Here is a 20,168-nt window from a genome sequence, read left to right on the forward strand (position 1 = left end):
TCGCACTGGCAGGGCCAGTTAGTTGGATCTGGCCCGATAATTTTATCTCAAATTCAACACAGCTGAACTTAGACTCGTTCCTCAAGCCACCCAGAGGAAGCATCCAAGAACATACCCAGTAACTGCTACTTACGGTCATTATTTACCTGTATCGGAACCGACTCCCTTTGAAAAATAGGTTACTGCTGGACACAGTGCGGACTTGGCTTGACTTCTCCAACCTGAAACAAAAAAGCAGGCGTTGGCAGAAGGCCCATAACTTGGGTTTTGACAGCATTCTGCTGGCAGACTTTGTTGGAAATGATGTCAAAGCTCCTGCTCTGGGAGCAAGTAGAGAGATACAAGAAGCCCCTGCGCTCCCCTCGGTTTGGTACCCCTGCCAGTGTCCAAGGTGAACAGTTTTTTAACTCAGCATCTTTACTCCTCCAGAAGCTGCTCTTGACTTCCCCCTTTTTTTTGCATTCCAAGTCAAAGCGAAGGGTCTGGACATGAGAATATAAAAAGAGCCTGCAGGATCAGGCCAACAACCCTATCTAGTCCAGCATCCTGCTCCCACAGTGGCCAACCAGAACCAGATGCCCCAATGGGAAACTGCCCAAGAGGACCTAACAGCAATTTCCCCCTCCTGATGTTCCCAGCAACCAACATTCAGAAGCATTGCCACTTCCAAGTGTGGAGGCAGAGCACAGCCATCATGGCTAGTAGCCACTGCACTTGTTGCCCACCCTGCAGTGCCTATGCATGAATTTCAGACTCATGTCTGAATTTCAGACTCAATTTCAGAGAGTGAGGTAACTTAGCTGCAGAGGAGAAAGAGGTGCAAACTGATCCAGTGTGGTAAAGCAAATGCAAAAGTCTCTCCTTCAGTGAGATCCGCAATGGAACATTATCGGCTAGAAAAATATTCCGCCCAATCTTCCTCACCTAGAAGTAACTGGGAGTGCACAGGAGGTTTGGGGTTGACACCTCACTGCTGCCAAACTGCTGGAGCTGATCAGCAATCCCAACACTGGTTGGGTTACTTCACTAGGAGGAGGAATGGGCTTGCTTTTTAGATAAGGATACGGGTTCTGGCTGCTTCCACACTGCCACTATTTTGCAGGTACACAAGTAAATTTCAGTCATGTAATTAAAGTAGATTTTGTGCTGTTATAAAGCAAACCCGGCTTCTGGGGGTGGTGGTAAGGAGTTTTGAGAAAATGCACTGGAAAGTGTGGGTTAAGTGGGACATCACATAGCATCATACAACCTCCACGCAAACAGAGAGTGAATGCTCACAGTGGGTGTTGTATAAACTTCCACACACATTTTAGCTCAACAAACAGGTTGTCTGGAAGAGCCCCTAGCCTAGAATCTTTAGGAGGGGTGCTTTGGGTGAGGCACTGGTTCTGTATAGAGGGGATCAAGGATAGAACAGAGCGGTCTTAATTGCATCCATCATCTGGTTTCTGGGGATGCATAAGCAGAAGACAATGTACCAGTGCTGCTATTCATCTGGAAAAGAAGCAAAAAGATTTGTGAAGCAAAACGGCAGCTGTGCTTCATGTTAATATAATGAGAAATGAGACGGCCTGATTGCAGCTTACCCAAACAGAACAAAGCAGCACACATTTTCTTGCAGCCCACCGACTACAAGGAAGCACACTAGAGAAAGCAACCTTCTATTTTATAAGCAAAACACCAAATTAGAGGGAGAGAACAAAGGATTCTGTTTGGGGGCTACCAGAGATGAAATGCCTCTTCACAAATAGTCCATGTTTCTGGCCCATTGTTCCTTAGTTACTTCTCAAGCTGGCTGTTCAGTTGCTGGTCAGAAACTTTCTGGGGCCAAGATATTCTTGCAGCACCCAGTCAGCCTACACCTTGTCCTAGATCCAAACTGCAGCTAAAAGTGGGGTGGCCTAGGCAGAAGTGAAAAGGAAGCTGGCAGGAAAGCAGCCCTGATCCCTTCCTGCAAGTAGCTTTGGTGTTGTTGTTTTTTGCAGAAAGGAGGGGGGGGCAATCCAGATTCAGAGAGCAGCCCCCCCACATACACACAGTTTGCCCAGGCATGTTTCCACATCCACACCCGACACTGTCAGCGGCTGCTGGGAATGATCACAACTGTCCCACGGACAAAATTAATCCTGGGGAAATTTATTTCATGCTTACTTATAAAAGGCTTGATTTTCAATCCCACATTTCCAGAGGTGCTTGCAGGCTTCAGGAGTTGGAGCAAAATATGTCAGAACTATTTTCTTTTCCTATAGAAAGCCCAGGGGGAAAAAACCCGTAAGGTTAATTCACAAGCTTGGTTCACAGACAGCATGCTCAGTGAGCTAGCTTTAAATGCAAATGCCCCGAATGCTATTTGAACGGAAGAAGGATGGGAAAGCAATTTCCCTGAAGGAGCTGTGGGTTTGCTTTCCATAAATAAATGGAATATATGTGGCTCTATAAGCAGCATCACGCACTCTGCAAAACCTGGAAACCGCTCAGCATAAGATGGCGATGGCATACTACAAGTGGTGGTGCGATTTTTACTTGGGCCACGTAAACAGTGGATGAGATTGCAATGCTGTTTGTGAGGAGTCTTGCACAGAAGGCTCTGGCTGTTTGTTTCCACTGTCAGAAATAATGGCAGGATTCGACTTTCCTCCTGGCAATACCAACAATGCTACCTTTGCAAATGCACTTGACCCTTAAGGATACCTAATAGAAGTTATTATAAGGCCAGTAAGTATTAGATTGAGCATCCTTAAACTTAGCCATGCCTCTCAATATATGTGGTGCTTCAGGATGGAGTGTGGCCAGAAACAGTCAGGAATCCTAAACATTGCATCTCTTGGAACAGAGGCAAAAACTATACCTACACAGTTACAGCAGCTGAAGAAGGTACTCACCTCTTTCTGACTTACATATAAATAGAACGTCTTGCCTTCGAATTTCATTTTTGTCACTTCGTTCCTACAAGCACAAAAAAGGCACTTGTGTAAACCAGAGGACGCAGCCCACCTCCCATCGCACAGCATTACGAATGCAGAGCCCACACACAGCGTGGAATAGATTCCGGCAAGATGCAGAAATTGAAAACCAAATTGTTTGCATGAAACGCAAAGTCAAGAAACAAAATGTTTTAGAGGGCAGCAGTGGCAGGAGTTTCAAGTCCAACATTTGCAGTTCATCCAAAGTGTAACATGGTTAGAGAAGAGGACTCCTGGCTCAAAAACAGTGGCTGAGGTGAGAGAGGAATCTCAGCGCAAAAAGGTGAGTCTTAAGTGGGGGGTGTCCAGGAGCCACCTTGCAAACTTTTGCTTTATTAAAACAGGTGCATATCTGGATGAGAATACCAAATGTAAGATAACCACACTTAGCTGATGAGGCCAAAATCTGAGATACAGCAAAAGGATGAGCAACAATGCGACCAGGTCTGGAGCAGGGTCTGGAGGGGCTTTTAGGTGACTGTGCCAATAAACATGGACAATGCAGTTTAATGCAGACAGATGTACAAAATAATACATTTTGGGGCAACAAACCAAATATTGAGAGTACAGATTACATGGAACAGTCATGCAGCGTACTGACCAGGAAAGGGGTTTAGGGGTTATTGTAGAAAAATCCTTGAAGCCATCAGCCCAGTGTGTGGCTGCAGTAAAAAAGGCAAACAGGATACTGGGGTACATCAACAACGGGATACAATACAAAGCAAGAGAAGAAGAAGAAGTGACACTAACTACATTGCATGGACCAGATCACAGCTCTGCTTCTTGTGCCCTGAGCAGCGGGGTGGGGGGTGGGGAAAGAGGCACTCGTGCCCCTTGTGACAAAACACAGCTGAGGATGGGAGGAGCCCCCAATAGGCATGGCGGGGGGGGGGGGGAAGAATGTCATTCTTTTCTGCACTGGGAATTTCAGGGGAGATTATCCAGCATGGAAAACCCACAGGGGCTTTTTTGGAGGACGGATTCTCTGATTAGCTATGGGCGTTCTGCACAAAACACCATGGATCATGCTTTCTTACTAGGTAGGTAGATGAAAAACTATCTCATCGGAGGAGAAGGAGGGCAGGAACAAGAATCTTGCATCACTGCATGGCCATTTTTTTGCATGGCAACAGTAGGATCGAAGACCCAGGTGAAAACTGGTTCATAAAGACATCAGAGCTAATAGGTGAACAATCTGTCTTGGGAATTCCAGATGAAGCATTTTGCATATTTAAAAAACTACAGAAATAACCACAAAGGAAAGATCTTAAGGAAATGAACAGTATTGCGCATTATTGAGTTGCTCCCAGGAATGCTGCTCCTATGTATTGCCCTGTCCAGCTATCTACCTTCGGGGCAAGGACAGCTTTCAGGGTGTCTTGGTCCTTTATAAGGAGAGAAATTTGACCCTGGTGAGTAAATGACTTCTTTGGAAATAGCCACTGGTAATTTCAGAGATAACAAAAAACCTGGACAACTCTGAGCCTTAGTACCCATCAACTAGGTCCCTAATTACCAGGAACTCTCTTAGAGAAACATAATATGCTTTCAATAAGCAAGGGACACAGCTCCTTGGGTTGCGTCCACTGACTGCCAAAGCACATTCCCTCCAGCAGCTAAAATGCAATGTCCACAATCTTTAAACAAGGGGATAAATTCTGGGAAGGATAACTGGTGGAGGGTGGGGGATCCTAAGGCAAAAAGAACAAGTAGGCTTGGGTTTTGCAGAATGACAAGATTTTGGCTTTTCACTTCCAAAAATGAAGTGTTGTTGCTGCTAGCTCTGAGAGCAATAATGTGCTAATAGGACACAGATTGGGCAGATGTCCCAAGTGCTGCATGCTAATGGCTTGCCTAAAGCTTTTCCTGGAACAAAATGCCTAGCAGCCATTTTCACTAGCCATAATAAAGTCTGGAGTGACAGTGTGTAGCTCAAGGCCAAACACAGCTTCCAGGGTTGCAGACAGCCCTCCACAACCTCATTGCACGAGGACACCAGGATTCTCTTCCAGGTACATCAGATTGCTAGTTGCCTAGGTGTGACACTGCACAGAGCTGGTTATTTACCTGTCACTGAAATACTTAATGTGGTCACCTGTGCACTCACAACCCAACTTCCTTCCCTACTACAGGTCCTCTGACTTTAGAGTGGATGCCTTGCAAGGAAATGGGTGGGAAGGTGCTAATCCTGCCCCCCTTGATATAAGTGCACAAGTCAAAAAGTCCTGCTGCTCCAACTCCCTGGAAAGAGCTTTGGGATGTTCCTAGAGAATGACACAGGGCAGGTGAGGAACCCAGAGATAGGTGGGACTGCACAGGTGACCACTCAACACTAGACTGAGAGAAGTTTCACAAATTCAAAGCTGCACTTCTGAAAATTCCCCAGATTTTTCAGAACAAAATACTTGTACGTTATATGTAAAATTAATAGTACCCTTTACATCTCTGTTGTCCCAATAAAAAGGATGACTTGCCGCATTGTCTCATATCCGGCTGACTGCCCATTTGCTTTTAACCACATGATCCCCAAGAAGGTCAAGGGGACCCAACTGCTACCCTTGGGGAACAGGTGGATCCTTGGCAAGTGTCTTCCAATATAATCATGACTTGAGAGAGGCCATCAGGAACACAGCGTCCAGTAGAAGCAGGTGGGACCAAAACCTGCTACTGTATTGGCCTGAATATAAGCTACACTTCCCCCCCCCAAATTCTGACCATGAAAAGTTAAAGTGCGGCTTAAATTCGCGAGCTTACAAAAACTGATATCGCTGCCGAAACAGACATACAGTAAAACGGAACATTTGCCATTTGTGGGTGTGAGTGCCTGTGGAATTTTAAGGAAGTGGCTTATATTTGGGTATTCTCTCCCCCCCCCCCCCAAATTTTAAAGGTGTGGCTTATTTGCAGTTGCGGCTTTTATTCAGGCCAATATGGTATATCTGAAATTATTTCCTTGCATTTCAGGTATCATCCCCAACTCCCAGCTAAGTCAGCTCCCTACCCTCTGCACCTATTGCATTGTTTAGCGGGAAGCAGCTGCATGCTGGGTTGCTAAGTATTTGTGCCCAGTGGAAGCTGGGTTGTCCATGTAGAGCGGAAGCAGTAGCATGCCTCTCCTCCCACACATGTTCTGGGGGCTGCAGTTCTGGCCCCGATTCACCTTTTTTAAAGTCACCAGTTGCACTCTCCACTAAGTGAAATGCAAATGGTACTTGTCTGGGAGAAGAATTAGACAAACAATTAGTTTGTGTGTGAGTGTGAGTTCCAGCTCAGATCCAGCTGTAGAATTTAGTCATGGGTTCCAGGAGAATGAATGAATGCTAAATCTGACTAGAAGAGGAAACAAGGAAGGCTCAAAACCTGAAGCTCGCACCCCCACATTAGAAGCAACGCCCTGTCAAAACACACCAGTTGGCTGTGAAGGCCTTCCAGCCTCTGAACAAAAGGGGCAAAGCAGAGCAAAAGTGGGATACCAAGCCATCTAGAAGGTCAGATCCTGTCTTGGTCAGCGGGTCTCTGTTCTGCACCAAAGGGGGTAAATGAGGGGCAATAGGGTGATATCAGAGAAAGCTTCCACTGCCACCCAAAAAGGAATGGTAGAACTGGGGTTTCCAGAGCAGAACTCACCATTTGATGAAGTGGACTCGCTTGTTTCCTTGCAGGACAACAAACCCAAATGGGGTGAAGGCCAAAAAAGCAGCATTTCCAGACACATCCTGCAAGAGAGCGATAACTTCTCATCACACAGCGCAGAGCCAGTAAGGCTTGTAGGACAACCTCCACTCGCATCTACTGGCAAAAGAAGCTGTTGTGTAGGAAAGAGCTGACAAGAGGCCTGTGCTGTGAAAATCTCATTTTTCAGCAGCAGAGAAATGAATCAGGGACGAAAGCAGAGCCCACGTCTCTCCTCTTGAACATGGGGAGGAGTGGCAAGTTCCTCACCTGCCCTTTCAGAAGATTTAACAGCCTCAGTGCCTTGGATCGTGTTCCTGGTTTCCAAAATAACGTTATCCATCATTTCTTCACATCATTTACTGTATATCAGGTCATATTCTTTGCTCCCTCCAGCCCAGCCAGCCAAGGATCCTGCCCCAAAGTCTAATAACCTCTTGACCACCCTGGAGACAAGTTAATTGCTCTGTTTTTAATAGTTAGAACCTCACGGGAGGTTTTCATACAGAGGTTGGATGGCCAACTGTCAGGAATTCTTTATCTGTGTTTCCTGCATTGAAGCTTGGGGTTGGACCAGGTGACCCTCGGGGTTCCTTTCAACTCTGCAATTTTATGATTCTGTATCTTGCAAGTCCCTTTTTGTTCTGATGTCTCTCTAGCCATGAGACACAACTCTTAAGGCAGGCTGGAGAATTCACACAGGGCCAGCCCAAGAGATTTTGCCACCTGAGGCAAGGACAAAATGGCACCTTCCTCAATTCCAAGCAGGAAAGCCAACCACTCAGGCAGTTGACCTTCAATGTTGGCAACAGGACACCAGAGTGCCACGTGGCACACATCCCTGTAGCGTTTGCCACCCAAGGCAGCTGCCTCCCTTTGCCTCATGGTAGGACTGGCCCTGGATAGAGACATTATTGGGAGCAACCTCAGCCTTTGTCAGAGAAGAACTGGGGCCTCCCTGAGGCTTTCCCTCCAGCTCACCCACTTGCTTGAAGGATGGAGATTGTTAAAGGACAAACCCCCTGGCCTGGAGGTGGGCACTTCTCTGTGACCTCTCATTAGCCACATTCCCTGCATGACTGAGCAGGCGTGGGAGGGTAGTGTGGGAGGCACCCAATTCCTCAGGCTGAGAGGAAGGCGCTCACAAGGGTTCCGCAGACTCTTTACTCCTGACAACCAGCTTCCTTGGTCCGAGTATCAGGATGAGGAGCCTGGTCCAGCTCTTTAGATGTTGGCACAGAAAGCCTCAGACTTGGTCCATCCACTCGCCTCTGGCTCCAGACCAGGGCCAGGAACCCACAGGGGTTGTGAAATCAAAAGACTGGCTAGAAAGAAACCTTTGGGGGGGCGGGGAAACAACTGTGATGCGAGAATTCGTATTGTCAGGCTTGTTAGTTGGCTAAAGTGTAATCTGACCCTAGCAGTTGTTTTGGAAGTAGGATGCACCCAGTTATTTCATGACACCTGATTATCTTCCTACAATGGGACAAACTGAGGCTCTTATGCGTTACCTTTTCAAATGCTGAATTTATTTATGAATTAGAGCTAAATTTCTAACACCATTTGCTATCAAGGTGAGGAAGATGGGCCAGACCTTCAAAACATTAGCTTTTTTCTTTGCAAACAGGTGTCTAGAAGTACCTCTTTAAACCAGCAGCTTTTGCAGCTTTTACTGAATTTCACGGCACAAAATCTTCCTATGATCATGGTAGTGGCTGTTTGTCCTATCTCATGCCTATTGCAACACTCTGCAAAGAGATGGTTCCATTAATAATCATTTAATGTACTTCATTTTCTCATCTTTCTAGTGACCTGTGGCCAATACAGAAATGAAAATGAATGGAAGATTTAGATCCCTTGAAGTTGACTCATCTGTCTTTTGCAAGGGAATTCCTTCACGGACACGTAAATAGTGTGTGTGTGTTTTGCGGGGGGGGGGGGGATTATGTTAGAATCAGACCAGTGCACAGCTTTCAGCATGCCAAGGAGCAAGTTGGGGGGAGTTGGTGGCAATTCTCTGGGCTTGCTGCATTGGAGCACACAGCCTACCAAGCACAGACCCCTCCTCCAGGGCTGACAAGGGGAGTGTGTATGGGGAGAAACTGGTACAAATTACTGGGGCCCAGCAGCCCAAAAGGGGCCCCAACTATCTTGCATATGTTTTGTGCAATTCTTAACAAAATACATATTTCGTGTTCAATGCATGCACAATTCTAAATAGCGCCTTTGCAAACTTCTGTTGTGACCTGAGCATTTCTGACTCTCTACGAACATTTGCACTTTGACAGTACGACAGCGTAGCCTCATCTTATTAAACACAGTCACATTCGTATGTTTCCATAAGTGCAAATACAAAAAAGTTGTGTGGTGCTCATTGTGTTGCGCTGCATGTACATGTTTAACGTTCAAAGTGTCTGGTTAGCTCAGCAACAATGGTCTGGGTGCTTCTATTATTGATAATAGTCATTAAGATCTTAGTATTTTCAACGGACACGACTATTACCATATTATTACCATAAAAAATGAGACCACACTTTTATTTCACACTCTATGCTAATATTTTTAGCCTGTCTGCCCTTGCTGGGGGGACCCCACAACCTGCTCTTGGCATCCCTGCCCTCGCCCCCCCCCCCCATTGTGGCAGAACCTGTGGCACCCACTTTGCGTTCATCACATCCACCCACCCCCATCTGAATCGCAGCCACCTTCCACAGAGAGGCCTGCCAGGGCCCCCTGGGGATAAATTAGTGCTTTGCCCTGCTCAGCCTAATTAAATGAACTGGTAGTTTCTTCTAAAGATGAAGATCGCTCCCTAGGAGGGCAGCAGTAGGAACAGGAAAGGGAGGCATGACACCGGTTAGGTGAAAGTGAAGAGCCATGCAAATTATGACTGTCTTTGTGCCATTGTTAATATTCTATCCTCAGGCTGATTGCAACTCGTTTTGCTGAATTGTGGAATGCTTGAATTGGGGGATATTGTAACATTAGACTTTATTGCTGGCTGCCCTGAATGCTTGATCGAAGACCAAAAGCAACAACCAACAAGCATAGAAGTTTTACAAAACCATCTCATTGCAAGTCAAAGCTAGAGGGAAAGGGCATCTGCTTTGTATGTGGGACATCCCAGGTCCAGTTCCTGACAGCATCTCCAGGTAAGGTGAAAGAGAATGAAAGACCCCTGCCTGAAACCCTGGAGAGCTACTGTCAATCGCTATAGATGGTACTGAGTGGGATGGAGAAAGGGTCTGATTCTACTTAAGGCAGCTTCCTATGGTCTCCAAACTGTCCATGGGCTGGTCTCCATTAGTACTGGGCCTAGAGTACTTCCTTCAAAGGAAGATGGATACAGCCACCAAATTGTAGTTTATTTTACTCTCTGGTTGCATGGCCAACTGGTATGTGTTTGAAGCAGCTACTTCCTCCGTTACTGACCTGCAAGGCCAGTTAACGTCTAGAAAACAGCTCCATGTAGAAGTGACTGAAATCCTACAAGAGATCTCCCTAAGGCACTGCCAAGTGTCAGGGAGGTTGCTGCTTTGTACCTTACACGGATGTGGGTCAACTCCGTACGTCTCCAGGGTCTGAGCTTTCCTTAAAAAGTTTAGCTCTGAAGTAGCTGGTGTCTGACCACTGGAAGAGAGGGGGGGGGGGGAGAGAAATGGGGGCAATCAACTTGAATAAAAACATGCCCTGTTTACATTCATAGGTAAAGAGACAGTAGTATACAAATGAAGTAGTATACAAATCGTTGAAATGAAATGAGGAGAAAAGGAAAAGTTCACATCTTAGCCATATGGTGCCTGTTGAATTTCTGCCTGTCACACAGCTGTTAAAGAACAAGGTGCAACCCTTAGGAAGTCCCAGGGTACCCATCTGGGTTGCTGCCTTGGCCTGACCTCTGTCGTCTGCCTGTGGCCTTTCCCTTTTGCCAGTGTGGGGGTCCCATCCACAGTGCATTGGAAGCATCCCAGAATTGTAGAGTTGGAAAGGACCCAAAGGGTCAGCTGAGGAATCCCAGCTAGGAGAGTGAGCCCTGCTAGGCCAACTGCATCTAAGACCCTCTGGGCTGCTGCAAATGCTTATGCAAACTGGCCTAATTTTCTTTTATAAAACTTTACTTAAGTCTTTGTGTTCTAGTTATTAACAGCTGCATTTATTATGTTGGGATTGTTTGATGGCTTTTACTTCATCAACACATGGCAACTAATAAACCTAATATATAAATAAATGAATAATTTCCGACTTGGATGGCTAGCGGAGCAGGGACAGCTCAGAAGGAGCAGCCTAAGTGGATGGGCACTACTCACCCCCCCCCCACCTAATGCCCTCACCCCCAGGCACGTCCCATCTCAGGGCAGATTTGTGTCCGCATGATTTTCACTGCAGACCTAAGAATGGATTGCGTACCCACCCCCTGCCCCCAAGTAAGGATCTGGACTAAGCACAGAGCTGGAAGGTCACCTGAGCTCAATCTTGTGGATCTCTGCAATCTTCCTTTCCAGCTTTTCTGAATGCTTGGGAAAGAACTGGAACTTTGAGCTGTAGCCCTCAGGGTGCTTTCCAGGGTCATAGTCGCCAATCTCCGCTGAAGGACAGGAGAGAGAGAGAGAGAGAGAGAGAGAGAGAGAGAGGACTCAGCCACAGGCCCAGGCAAGGGCTGCTCTGTTCCCTTTCAGTATATGGAGCAAGTCAAGTCAGAGAGCACTAAATGCCACAGCCTTTCCCAAGCTGGTGCTCTCAAGAAGAGCCTGGCTGGATCAGGCCATTGACCCATCTAATCCAGCATCCTGTTCTCACAGCGGCCAGCCAGATGCCTGTGGGAAACTCACAAACAGGATTTGACTACAAGAGCACTCTCCCCTCCTGCGGCTTCCAGAAATTGGTATTCAGAAGCATTGCTGCTTCCAGCTGTGGAGGCAGAACATAACATCCATCATGGCTAGTAGCCATCAATATGGGATGTATAGGATTCCATCAATCCCTGCCCTGGATGGCAGAGCAGCCCAGAAGCAGGAGCCCAAGACAGCAGCCATATGGTATTCCTATGCGCGGTGCCCTTGTAGATGAAATTATGCCATCAGTACTTATCATGGAAAGCAAATGTACCTTGCCAAAAGGCATTACCTTGAAGGATGTAGGCAGCTAACAGAGCAGCGTCTGATGTCTTGCACAGGAGGCGGCCGTGATAGAGATCTCTTTTGATCTGCAAGAAGACGAGATACCTGACAAGAGAACCACAGCAAACAGGGAGTCAGTGACGCCTCTCATTAGACCCAACCTAGAGTAGCTTCTGCTACACAGTTCTTACAAGGAGCAGGGCTTCATAGCAAGGCTTCTCCCATTTGTTCCACTTGCAGAGATAAAGAACAGAAGAAAGGTTTTCACAGTGGCCAGCCAGATGCCCCCAAACGGAAGACTGCAATGAGGACTTGGGTGCAACAGCCCTCTCCCCTCCTGCAGTTTCCAGCAGCTGATAATCAGAAGCATCGCTGTCTCCAACCATGGAGGCAGAGCATAGCTATTGTGGCTTGAAGCCAATGACACCCATATCCCCCTCCATGAATTCATTTGATCTTTTAAAGCCATCCAAGGTTGGTGGCCATGGGAGAAATTTGGGTAGTTAGATCACCTGCCTTTATGCATCTGTACAAAACTCTGTATTGCCCACTGTGCCTCAGCAATTTGCATATAGATTGCACCAATCTAAGCATTAAAGCAGGGCAGTCCAACCTCCCAGACCAAATGGGCTGCAAGAGCGCTTTGACAGAGAACCCAGCAGCCACACACTGAATTAAATTTCCATATCGTAAATTAAAGTGTTTGCAATATAGTTTTTTTTTTAAAAAAATACATACACAATTAATGTATTTAATTAAACATATATATTTAAATAGAACAATAGATTTAATTAGATACAAAAACTAATAGATTTAAAACCCTTATTTATTAAACAGATTTAATACGCAAACAGATGCATGCATTTTTGTCAACAATGCAGACATCAGTGGGAATGCCCGAATTAGAGAATTCTTCACATGTTGATCAATGTCCGCCTTGAGGTTCGTTGTTGACATCCACAGGCAAATCTTGAGTGAATTGTCTTGCTAAGTTGTTTATAGAGTTTTGGACTTTATGAAGTTCATGTTTGAAAATGCTTGTTCACAGACCTACCCCATGCTTCTCGGCACCAAAATTCCTTTCTCTCCCCCACCAATCGGTGCACCCCAAAGCTCAGACCTCTCTGTATTGCAAGAAACACTGAAACACACACACACACACACACACCACGCTTCTTCTCTGTACTGCCCACATCCTGGGAAGCTCCAGTGCTCCAGAACCCTGTCAGTCTGGTGATGCAGCCACACTCTGAGTGGGCTCGAGAGCACAGCCTGGTGGCTGCACAGAGCTCCTGCAACAGCGGAGGAGGAACAGCAGCCGTAGCAACCTGCCTTCAGCGGCAGCACACACACTCACTGCTGTCTCCCCCAGCCTGGCTGTGTTGCCCTGGATGAGGTAGAGGGTGGGGGGGCTGGAAAGCCACCAAGATTGGCCTCGGGGGCTGCGTGTTGGACCACCCTGCCTTTGGAAAGAATCTTTCTTTGTTCTTGTTCTTCAACAACTGGGAGGCAGGATAGGTCCGTGCACAGTTGGATGCACACTGTTCTATTCCTGCACTTTTGCAATGGAATATTGAGCCACGCTAGTCAAGGCAGGAGCAAAGGGGGCCCCTAGGGTGTTCAAATCCATTTCCCCAAAGAGCCGTTCCTCCTCTGAGCACCTGATTGCTGTCCAACCTTTTCAGAAGCACTGATCACTTTAATTTCATTTGCTTATTAAAATGAGAAGTTTTACTTTGCCCTAGTGAAATCAGTGCTCAGTTGTGCCATTTTCCCTTTTGATTTGAAGCGTTCCAGAAAATAAAGAGTTTGCCTGCATCTTTAGCAAGCAGAAATGATCATCTTTCTTCAATAAACCCGAATTAAGAAACTCTTGGATTTACTTTCACTGGAGATATTAAGAAATGACATATTTTTCAGCTGAAATGAACTGACTCACCAGCGGCCAGGCAGTTAACCATTTTGATTCCTACTTTCTCATTTGTTACATTCTCTGACTTTCCAACCCAGAAGATTTGAGAGACGACATGAATTAGCTTACAGACATGCCAGCTAAAATTAGGTTTGCCCCCATTTAAAATCTCCTGGCTATGAAAAGCAGAAATTGCTGGGTTGCAGGGACAGAGAAAGTAATCTAATTCTTCACCTGCACGAGGGAGATATGCCAAGAGAGGGGGCCAGGCAGCCAGAAAATATGTAAAGCCAGATTATCCGGGAGCCAGGGCAGCAACTGGCTCCAGCCCCCACCTGCAGCAACTCAGCCTCTTCCTCTGCAAATTCTGGGATTGCAAGGATTTGTTTTGATGACCTGAAGTGGTTGGGTTTCCATTGCCTCCCCAAATATATTTCTGGATGGGATTTCAATTTGCCTTATTATCTCTGATGACTGTCAAGGCACTGACCTCTCAGCAGTCCTGATTACCGTATCAACCATGGACATAATGCCAGCCATACATCCTACTGGCCATTCCACATTCAAATTCAGGCCTAATGGATGCACAATGCAGCTGTTGCTGAAAGAAGCATTTACCATAAAATCTGCAAATCAAACAGGGCAGCTGTGAGGGTGACTTGGAAGCCTGGGATGCATCCTGGCAGATTCCAAGGAGAAGGGAGTTGTGCACTTTTTCCAAATAAGCACCCAAACTGAGCTGCCACCACCCAGATTGTACCCTGTTATTCTGCGCTCGGTTAGGCTTGAAGAACCATCAGTTGCAATAGATGAGCAGCCATGGTGGACTAAAATGGATGAGAAGAATGAAAAAACAAAACTCTGCACTACTTTGTACAGGTTGCTTGCCTTTTTTTTTTTTTTTTTCCTGACTCTAGGCAACAGTTGTGTGGCATCTTGGATGATGCTACTATTGAAGGGAACACCATAGCACCAGTAAAATACTGACAGCCAGAGTGGTGCAGTAGTTAGAATGTCAGACTAGAATTTGAGAGTAAAGGTAAAGGTAAAAGGACCCTGTACCATTAGGTCCAGTCGTGACTGACTCTGGGGTTGTGGTGATCATCTTGCTTTATTTGCCGAGTGAGCCAGTGTACAGCTTCCGGGTCATGTGGCCAGCATGACTAAGCCGCTTCTGGCAAACCAGAGCAGCGCACGGAAACGCCGTTTACCTTCCCGCTGGAGTGGTACCTATTTATCTACTTGCACTTTGACGTGCTTTCGAACTGCTAGGTTGGCAGGAGCTGGGACTGAGCAACGGGAGCTCACCCCGTCGTGGGGATTCGAACCGCCGACCTTCTGATCGGCAAGTCCTAGGCTCTGTGGTTTAACCCACAGCGCCACCCGAGAGACCAGGGTTCAAATCCCCACTTGGTCATGAAGCTCACTGGGTGGCCTTGGGCCAGTCACTCCCTCTCAGCCTAACCTACTTCACAGGCCTGTTGTGAAGATTAAATGGGGAAGAAAAGAACCATGTGTACCACACTGAGCTCCCCCAGATACGTTTTGGTAATCCACAGCCTGCATCCCACTTGGGCTCACCTAGGTAACTAATCTTCTCCTGGTCCAGTTCCTGATCATGATGAAAGATAGAGCATCATTTTCTTTCTTTCCTTCCTTCCTCCTTCCCTTGCTCCTGCCTCATCTTTTATTTACCTGCTCCCTCCCAGCTGTTTGGGTAAAGCAGGACATTATCTCAAAGTGCCCAGTAAACTACAAAATAACATAGATTAGAAATGAACTATGGAATTTAGAAATTATGTTTCACTAGCAGATGGGCTGTGGAGGCTAGGAAACCAAATCTTCAGTTGGGAAAGGAAATAAACTTTTTTAATTGGAGCATTGTACAACAATAAACACATTGATTAATTGGAGCATTGTACAACAATAAACACATTGATTTGTTATAACCTTGAGTGTGGAGCTAACTCGTTATGCTTTATTCCCTGTGCCCCTGTGTCACTAGTAGTGAGCAAATTTCAACCCCGATTAGATCCCCAAATTAACCGACCCAAGCCAGAGGTGGACACCGACATACTGTCAATAGCTCAGATCTTCCTGGCAGCTGTTTTGGGGAGGAAAAAGCTAAGCTCATTATCAGGGAACTGCCATCAGTGCCGGAGGGAGAGAGAGAGCTCCAGAGGGATCCCAGAGAGCGTAACGGGATTGGGAGAGGCAGCCCATCTTCTGGGGAAGGGAATCAGCTCAGCTCCAGTGGAGAAGGGGGGCAGATGGGGGAATCTGAGAGGGAGTCACATGACTCCTTGCCTGGGACCAGTGGGGGGAGGAAGGGTCCTCCGCTGCCTACGCCTTCCTTGCGCAGAAGGCTTCCGCGCAGGGAAAGTAGGAGGAGACTGGGCGTAAAAGAACTTCTTTGCTGGAAGAAGTTTAAGAAACGCCCACTGACGGATTCTGCCAGCGATTGAGACAGCCACGGGTTAGTGGCTGTCCGGACAGAAAAGGTTCACTTAGGCAACCCAGCCAGGTGTGGGCACTGGCTTACGCACGAGCAACCCCTTGAACCACTACACTCATCAACTTCACTGTTCACCAGGCCGCCTCATCCTTCCATCTGATAATGCGTTTACAGACCACCTGAAATGGCCAAAATCCATGTTTTCTACACTTGCACTGGCTGCAAGCTGCCCCAACCAAGCCTCACCAGAACAAAATAGGCTTTTGCCTGCAGCTCTGATTCTTGGCAAGGGGGAAAGGGAAGCAAAGCCAAGGCTCCAACTCTGATCATGATGGTGAGCATCTGCAAAAAGCCACCTTCTCAATGCACCCAGGTAAAAGACCTTTCCAGAAACTTCCACAAACTTTCCACGTATATGACTTACAGAACCTTGCACTTGCTCAGTGAGCATTATGTGCAGTCATTGAAAACAAAGGAGTAGCAATTCAATAGCAGTTCTCTGGTGAGACTCCAAGCACCCCCTCCACACCCTTTTTGGCTACAGCCCTACAGAAAGGCTGATTAAAATGAGGATTGAGCGTGCCCATATCCCACTAGACAGCCTCAGGGGACTCTCAGGGAGCTTCCAGGCAGATGTTTACTGAGAAATGGGGGCTCCTCATTCATGTAAGGTCTGTTGTTGTTTTTTGCAGTATCTACATGCATAAAAACGCATGCCCATAATTCCCTCTGCCACCGCTTTAATCCGGATTTACCCTTTAAAATATATATATATAAAAAACTGATGCAGCAATACTAGAAAAAATGAGAAACAGAGAGAAACTGGAAAGGACAGAATCCACCCATCCCTGTTGGAGGACCACGAATTTGGGAGCCAGGGCAGCTGGCCAAAGCCTCACCCTGAGGCATTCAGTACTGGACATTTTGCACTGCCAAAATAAATCACTCCCTGTTCCAAAGTATGGCATTCTAATTCTGGACTAAGACCTTAGAGAGTTTAAATCTTGCAAGAGGCTTTTTTTGGAGGAAGAGTCAGGGGAGGCCAGGTGAAGCAGCCCCAGCCCAGTAGAACACTGTGAAATCGGGGAGGGGAGAGTGAGACAGGTGGCCATTATTGATTCATGAGCATTCTGCTTCCCTCCTCCAAGCAAAACCATGACTATTCTTCTTAACATTCTTCTGTCATCTTTTAAGGAGGACATCTGGGCCCCCAGAAACAGTTACAGAACATCACATCTTGCAAATTAATATTAAGTGGCATTCAGTTGTTGTTGTTTTTAAAAAAATGAGAGCAAGTGTTGATGAAGATTGATCAAAAACAACATTATGCTCTACATTTTTTTGGAAAATTCAGAATAGTCTTCTAGATTTTAAAAATACCTGAGATATAAGAGGAGCAGAGAAGAAAACCTGGCTTCCAATTTATAAAACAGAGTGTAGCTTTACAACCCCAGACATGACTTTGTTTCCTGCTATACAAATGAGCAAGAGCTCATCGCCACACACAATTTCTCAGTTTGAGAAGAAGCTAAATAGCTCTTCTCTTACAATCAGAGAAGCTGACTTGGCACAATGGGAGTCTGCAAAGAAATCACAGTGTCCTGACTGTCAAATAACATTTTTTTTGCGTTCAGGAAAACGGTTAAGTGGATCATCTGCTTCCAAGGCTCCACAAAGCTCTTTTTCTACAAAATGGCAACATCAGGAAAACCTGGGACTCTGCTTTTGGTGAACCAAACAGCAGTAAATAAAGGTGCCTTGGATGGGAGAGTTGGTTGTTCAGCAGCACAGCACCTGCTTTGTATGCAGAAGGAGCCCCTTTAGGCAGGGCTGGGAAGGTCCTCTGCCTAAAACCCTAGAGGCTTCTAGGGTCGACAGTACTAAGTTAGATGGACCCAAGTTCTGACTGGGTATAGGGCAGATTCTAATGTCTCCACAATGTCTCAATATGCATACACTTTCTATGTCTTTTGAGTGGGGAGGCAAAGCTACCCCTTTGCAAAATGCCCAAGGATCCTCCACAGCCCCACATCACAATCAGCTCCTTTTGTAGCCAGACCTAATGATGTAGGAGGTGTTGGATTTCTGTTTTGTGCCTCTGTGCAGTGCTTGGAGTCACAAGACTTGTGTTTACATTCCAGAGATTCCAGACTGTTGGAAGTCTCACGGGAGACGGATGTTGATATTACTGGTTTCCTGTTTCTTTGTCCCAGTTGCCTCTCTGCTTTCACAGAGAGAGGATGTATATTTCTTTTCTGTCTGCTTAGTTAGAAATAAAACTCTTAGCAATGTAGCTCATATTTCTTATCCTTCGCTGATGCTTGAATACTCTGCGTAATGAGGGAATGTGCCTGGAGCTCAGGTCGTTAATCACCGTCAGAGGGCTCGACCGGAGGAGTAGCTCGGCCGAACGCAAATTCCGAAAGGAGGCACCCCCCCCTCGCCTTACCTGGTGATTTCCTCTTTCAGGGCCGCAGGGTCGGTAGGGTAGAACTTCACCCGGAAGCACATGGTGAACGGAGGCTGTGCTGCAGGAGAGAACAGCATCATGATTAGCATATCAGCTGGAGAATCAACAACAGCCTCCCCCACCACCACCCATGGCCTGTTAGAAGCCTATCTCTCCAGGCAAGATCCAGGCACAAGCCACAGCTTGGCAGTCCCCCTAACTCCGTCATCCCAAACGCTACACTCAAATTCCAGTGAGCAAATACACTCTTCTTCCTGGTGCAAGCTCATCTTTGTAATGACCACTCCAGCAAGTCATTGCAACAACTCTGTACTAAGAAAGAGCACTTATTTCCTCCTCCCCATCAATCCGCTTTCCTTTTGTGCCATAACTTTTCAACTGTAAGCCAGAGGGCTTAGGGTTTCTTTTCGCTGATATTTGCAAGCCACTCTGGGAGCTGAAGAGCAGAAAGGAAAAACCTAGGCTGGGAACTGGACACCCAAAAAGATGTCTAATGAGGAAACTGAATGGCTGAAACTAGAGGTGAAGCTTATGATGAGGAACTTGCCCTTGGACACAGACACAAATGCACATACAACTCATGGCCGCATGTGCAGAAGAAAGAACGAGCCTTCTGTGCAACAAAGTGATGTTATTAGGAAGAGACAGATTTGTTTAGAGTTTGTGGGTTTAAAAAAACACCAATACAGGAAAAAGTCAAGTCGAATAATGCATGGTGTGGGAAGTGGGATCAACTAGTTCCTTAGAAGCAAGTGTGGTAGTTCCTAAAGTCCAAAGGTGCTTAGAAAATACCAGGAAAGTTTGATGTCCCATGAGGACATTCAGGCACAAGGAGAGTCCCAAAGGTGGATCTAGGCCAATGGCCCATCTAGTCCAGCATCCTGTTCTCACAGTGGCCAAACAGATGCCCATCTTGGGAAATCTGCAAGCAGGATCCGAGCACAAGAGCCCTCTCCCCTCCTGTGGTTTTCAGCAACTGGTATTCAGAAGCATTACTGCCTCCAACTCTGGAGACACAGCATAGGCATTGCGGCTAGTTGCCCTCTCCTCCAGAAATTGGTCTAATCCTCTTTTAGAGCCATCCAACTTGGTGGTCATCACTGCCTCCTGAGTTGCATACATTAACTGTGTGCTGCATAAAGACATACTTCCTTTTATGTGCTTCATGAAGAAGTTATTTTTTTTATCTGTTCCGAATCTTCCTACATTCAGCTTCATTGGATGTCCACGAGTTCTAATCTTATGACATCTTTCTCTATCCTTTTTCTCCATACCATGCCTAACTATAAACTTCTACCATGTTACCTATCATTTGCCTTTTCTCTGAACTAAAAAGTTCCAAATGCTGCAATCTTTCTTCGTAGGGGAGTCACTCCATAAAGCACTATCCAGACCAGTGCAGAAGCCTTTTGCTCCTATTTTATTTTAGTAATTCAACAAAATGTAAATACAACTTGATTGTAATAAAACCTCAAAAACACTTTGCGACAAAAAGACATGCCACCCCAACCCCCTTGGTAGAATCGAAAGCTGCTCCCTCCATCACATCAGGGGCTGTTTCATTGTCTCGACTCTCTTA

General features: G+C 46.4%; 2 protein-coding genes across 8 annotated transcripts in view; one reads left to right on the forward strand and one right to left on the reverse strand.

Annotated features, from left to right (window-relative positions):
• The window catches only part of WDR76 (WD repeat domain 76), a 31,092-nt gene extending 20,951 nt beyond the window's left edge, over window positions 1-10,141 (forward strand). The window contains exons 14-15 of one of the 3 annotated variants that reach the window (XR_013979623.1): window positions 8,444-8,540; window positions 9,561-10,141. Coding sequence is in view for 2 of the 3 variants with exons in the window: in XM_080982154.1 (XP_080838280.1) it covers window positions 5,096-5,231 (136 nt within the window). In the remaining variant the exon portion in view is untranslated. Of the gene's footprint in view, window positions 1-5,095; window positions 6,579-8,443; window positions 8,541-9,560 lie in introns of those variants that run through there. The other 2 variants (XM_080982154.1, XM_080982153.1) reach the window with 2 other exon arrangements.
• FRMD5 (FERM domain containing 5) overlaps window positions 1-20,168 on the reverse strand; it is a 146,648-nt gene that overhangs the window by 7,129 nt on the left and 119,351 nt on the right. For 2 of the 5 annotated variants that reach the window (XM_080982162.1, XM_080982160.1), the window contains exons 4-11: window positions 18,569-18,647; window positions 11,760-11,857; window positions 11,097-11,220; window positions 10,178-10,265; window positions 6,591-6,679; window positions 2,883-2,946; window positions 2,152-2,243; window positions 147-221 (exon numbers count right to left, since the gene is read on the reverse strand). In XM_080982162.1, the coding sequence (XP_080838288.1) occupies window positions 147-221; window positions 2,152-2,243; window positions 2,883-2,946; window positions 6,591-6,679; window positions 10,178-10,265; window positions 11,097-11,220; window positions 11,760-11,857; window positions 18,569-18,647 (709 nt within the window). Of the gene's footprint in view, window positions 1-146; window positions 222-2,151; window positions 2,244-2,882; window positions 2,947-3,564; window positions 3,626-6,590; window positions 6,680-10,177; window positions 10,266-11,096; window positions 11,221-11,759; window positions 11,858-18,568; window positions 18,648-20,168 lie in introns of those variants that run through there. The other 3 variants (XM_080982161.1, XM_080982163.1, XM_080982164.1) reach the window with 3 other exon arrangements.

Source organism: Podarcis pityusensis, assembly GCF_964106645.2.
Source record: "Podarcis pityusensis genome assembly, chromosome: 14".
Classification (NCBI taxonomy): domain Eukaryota; kingdom Metazoa; phylum Chordata; class Lepidosauria; order Squamata; family Lacertidae; genus Podarcis; species Podarcis pityusensis.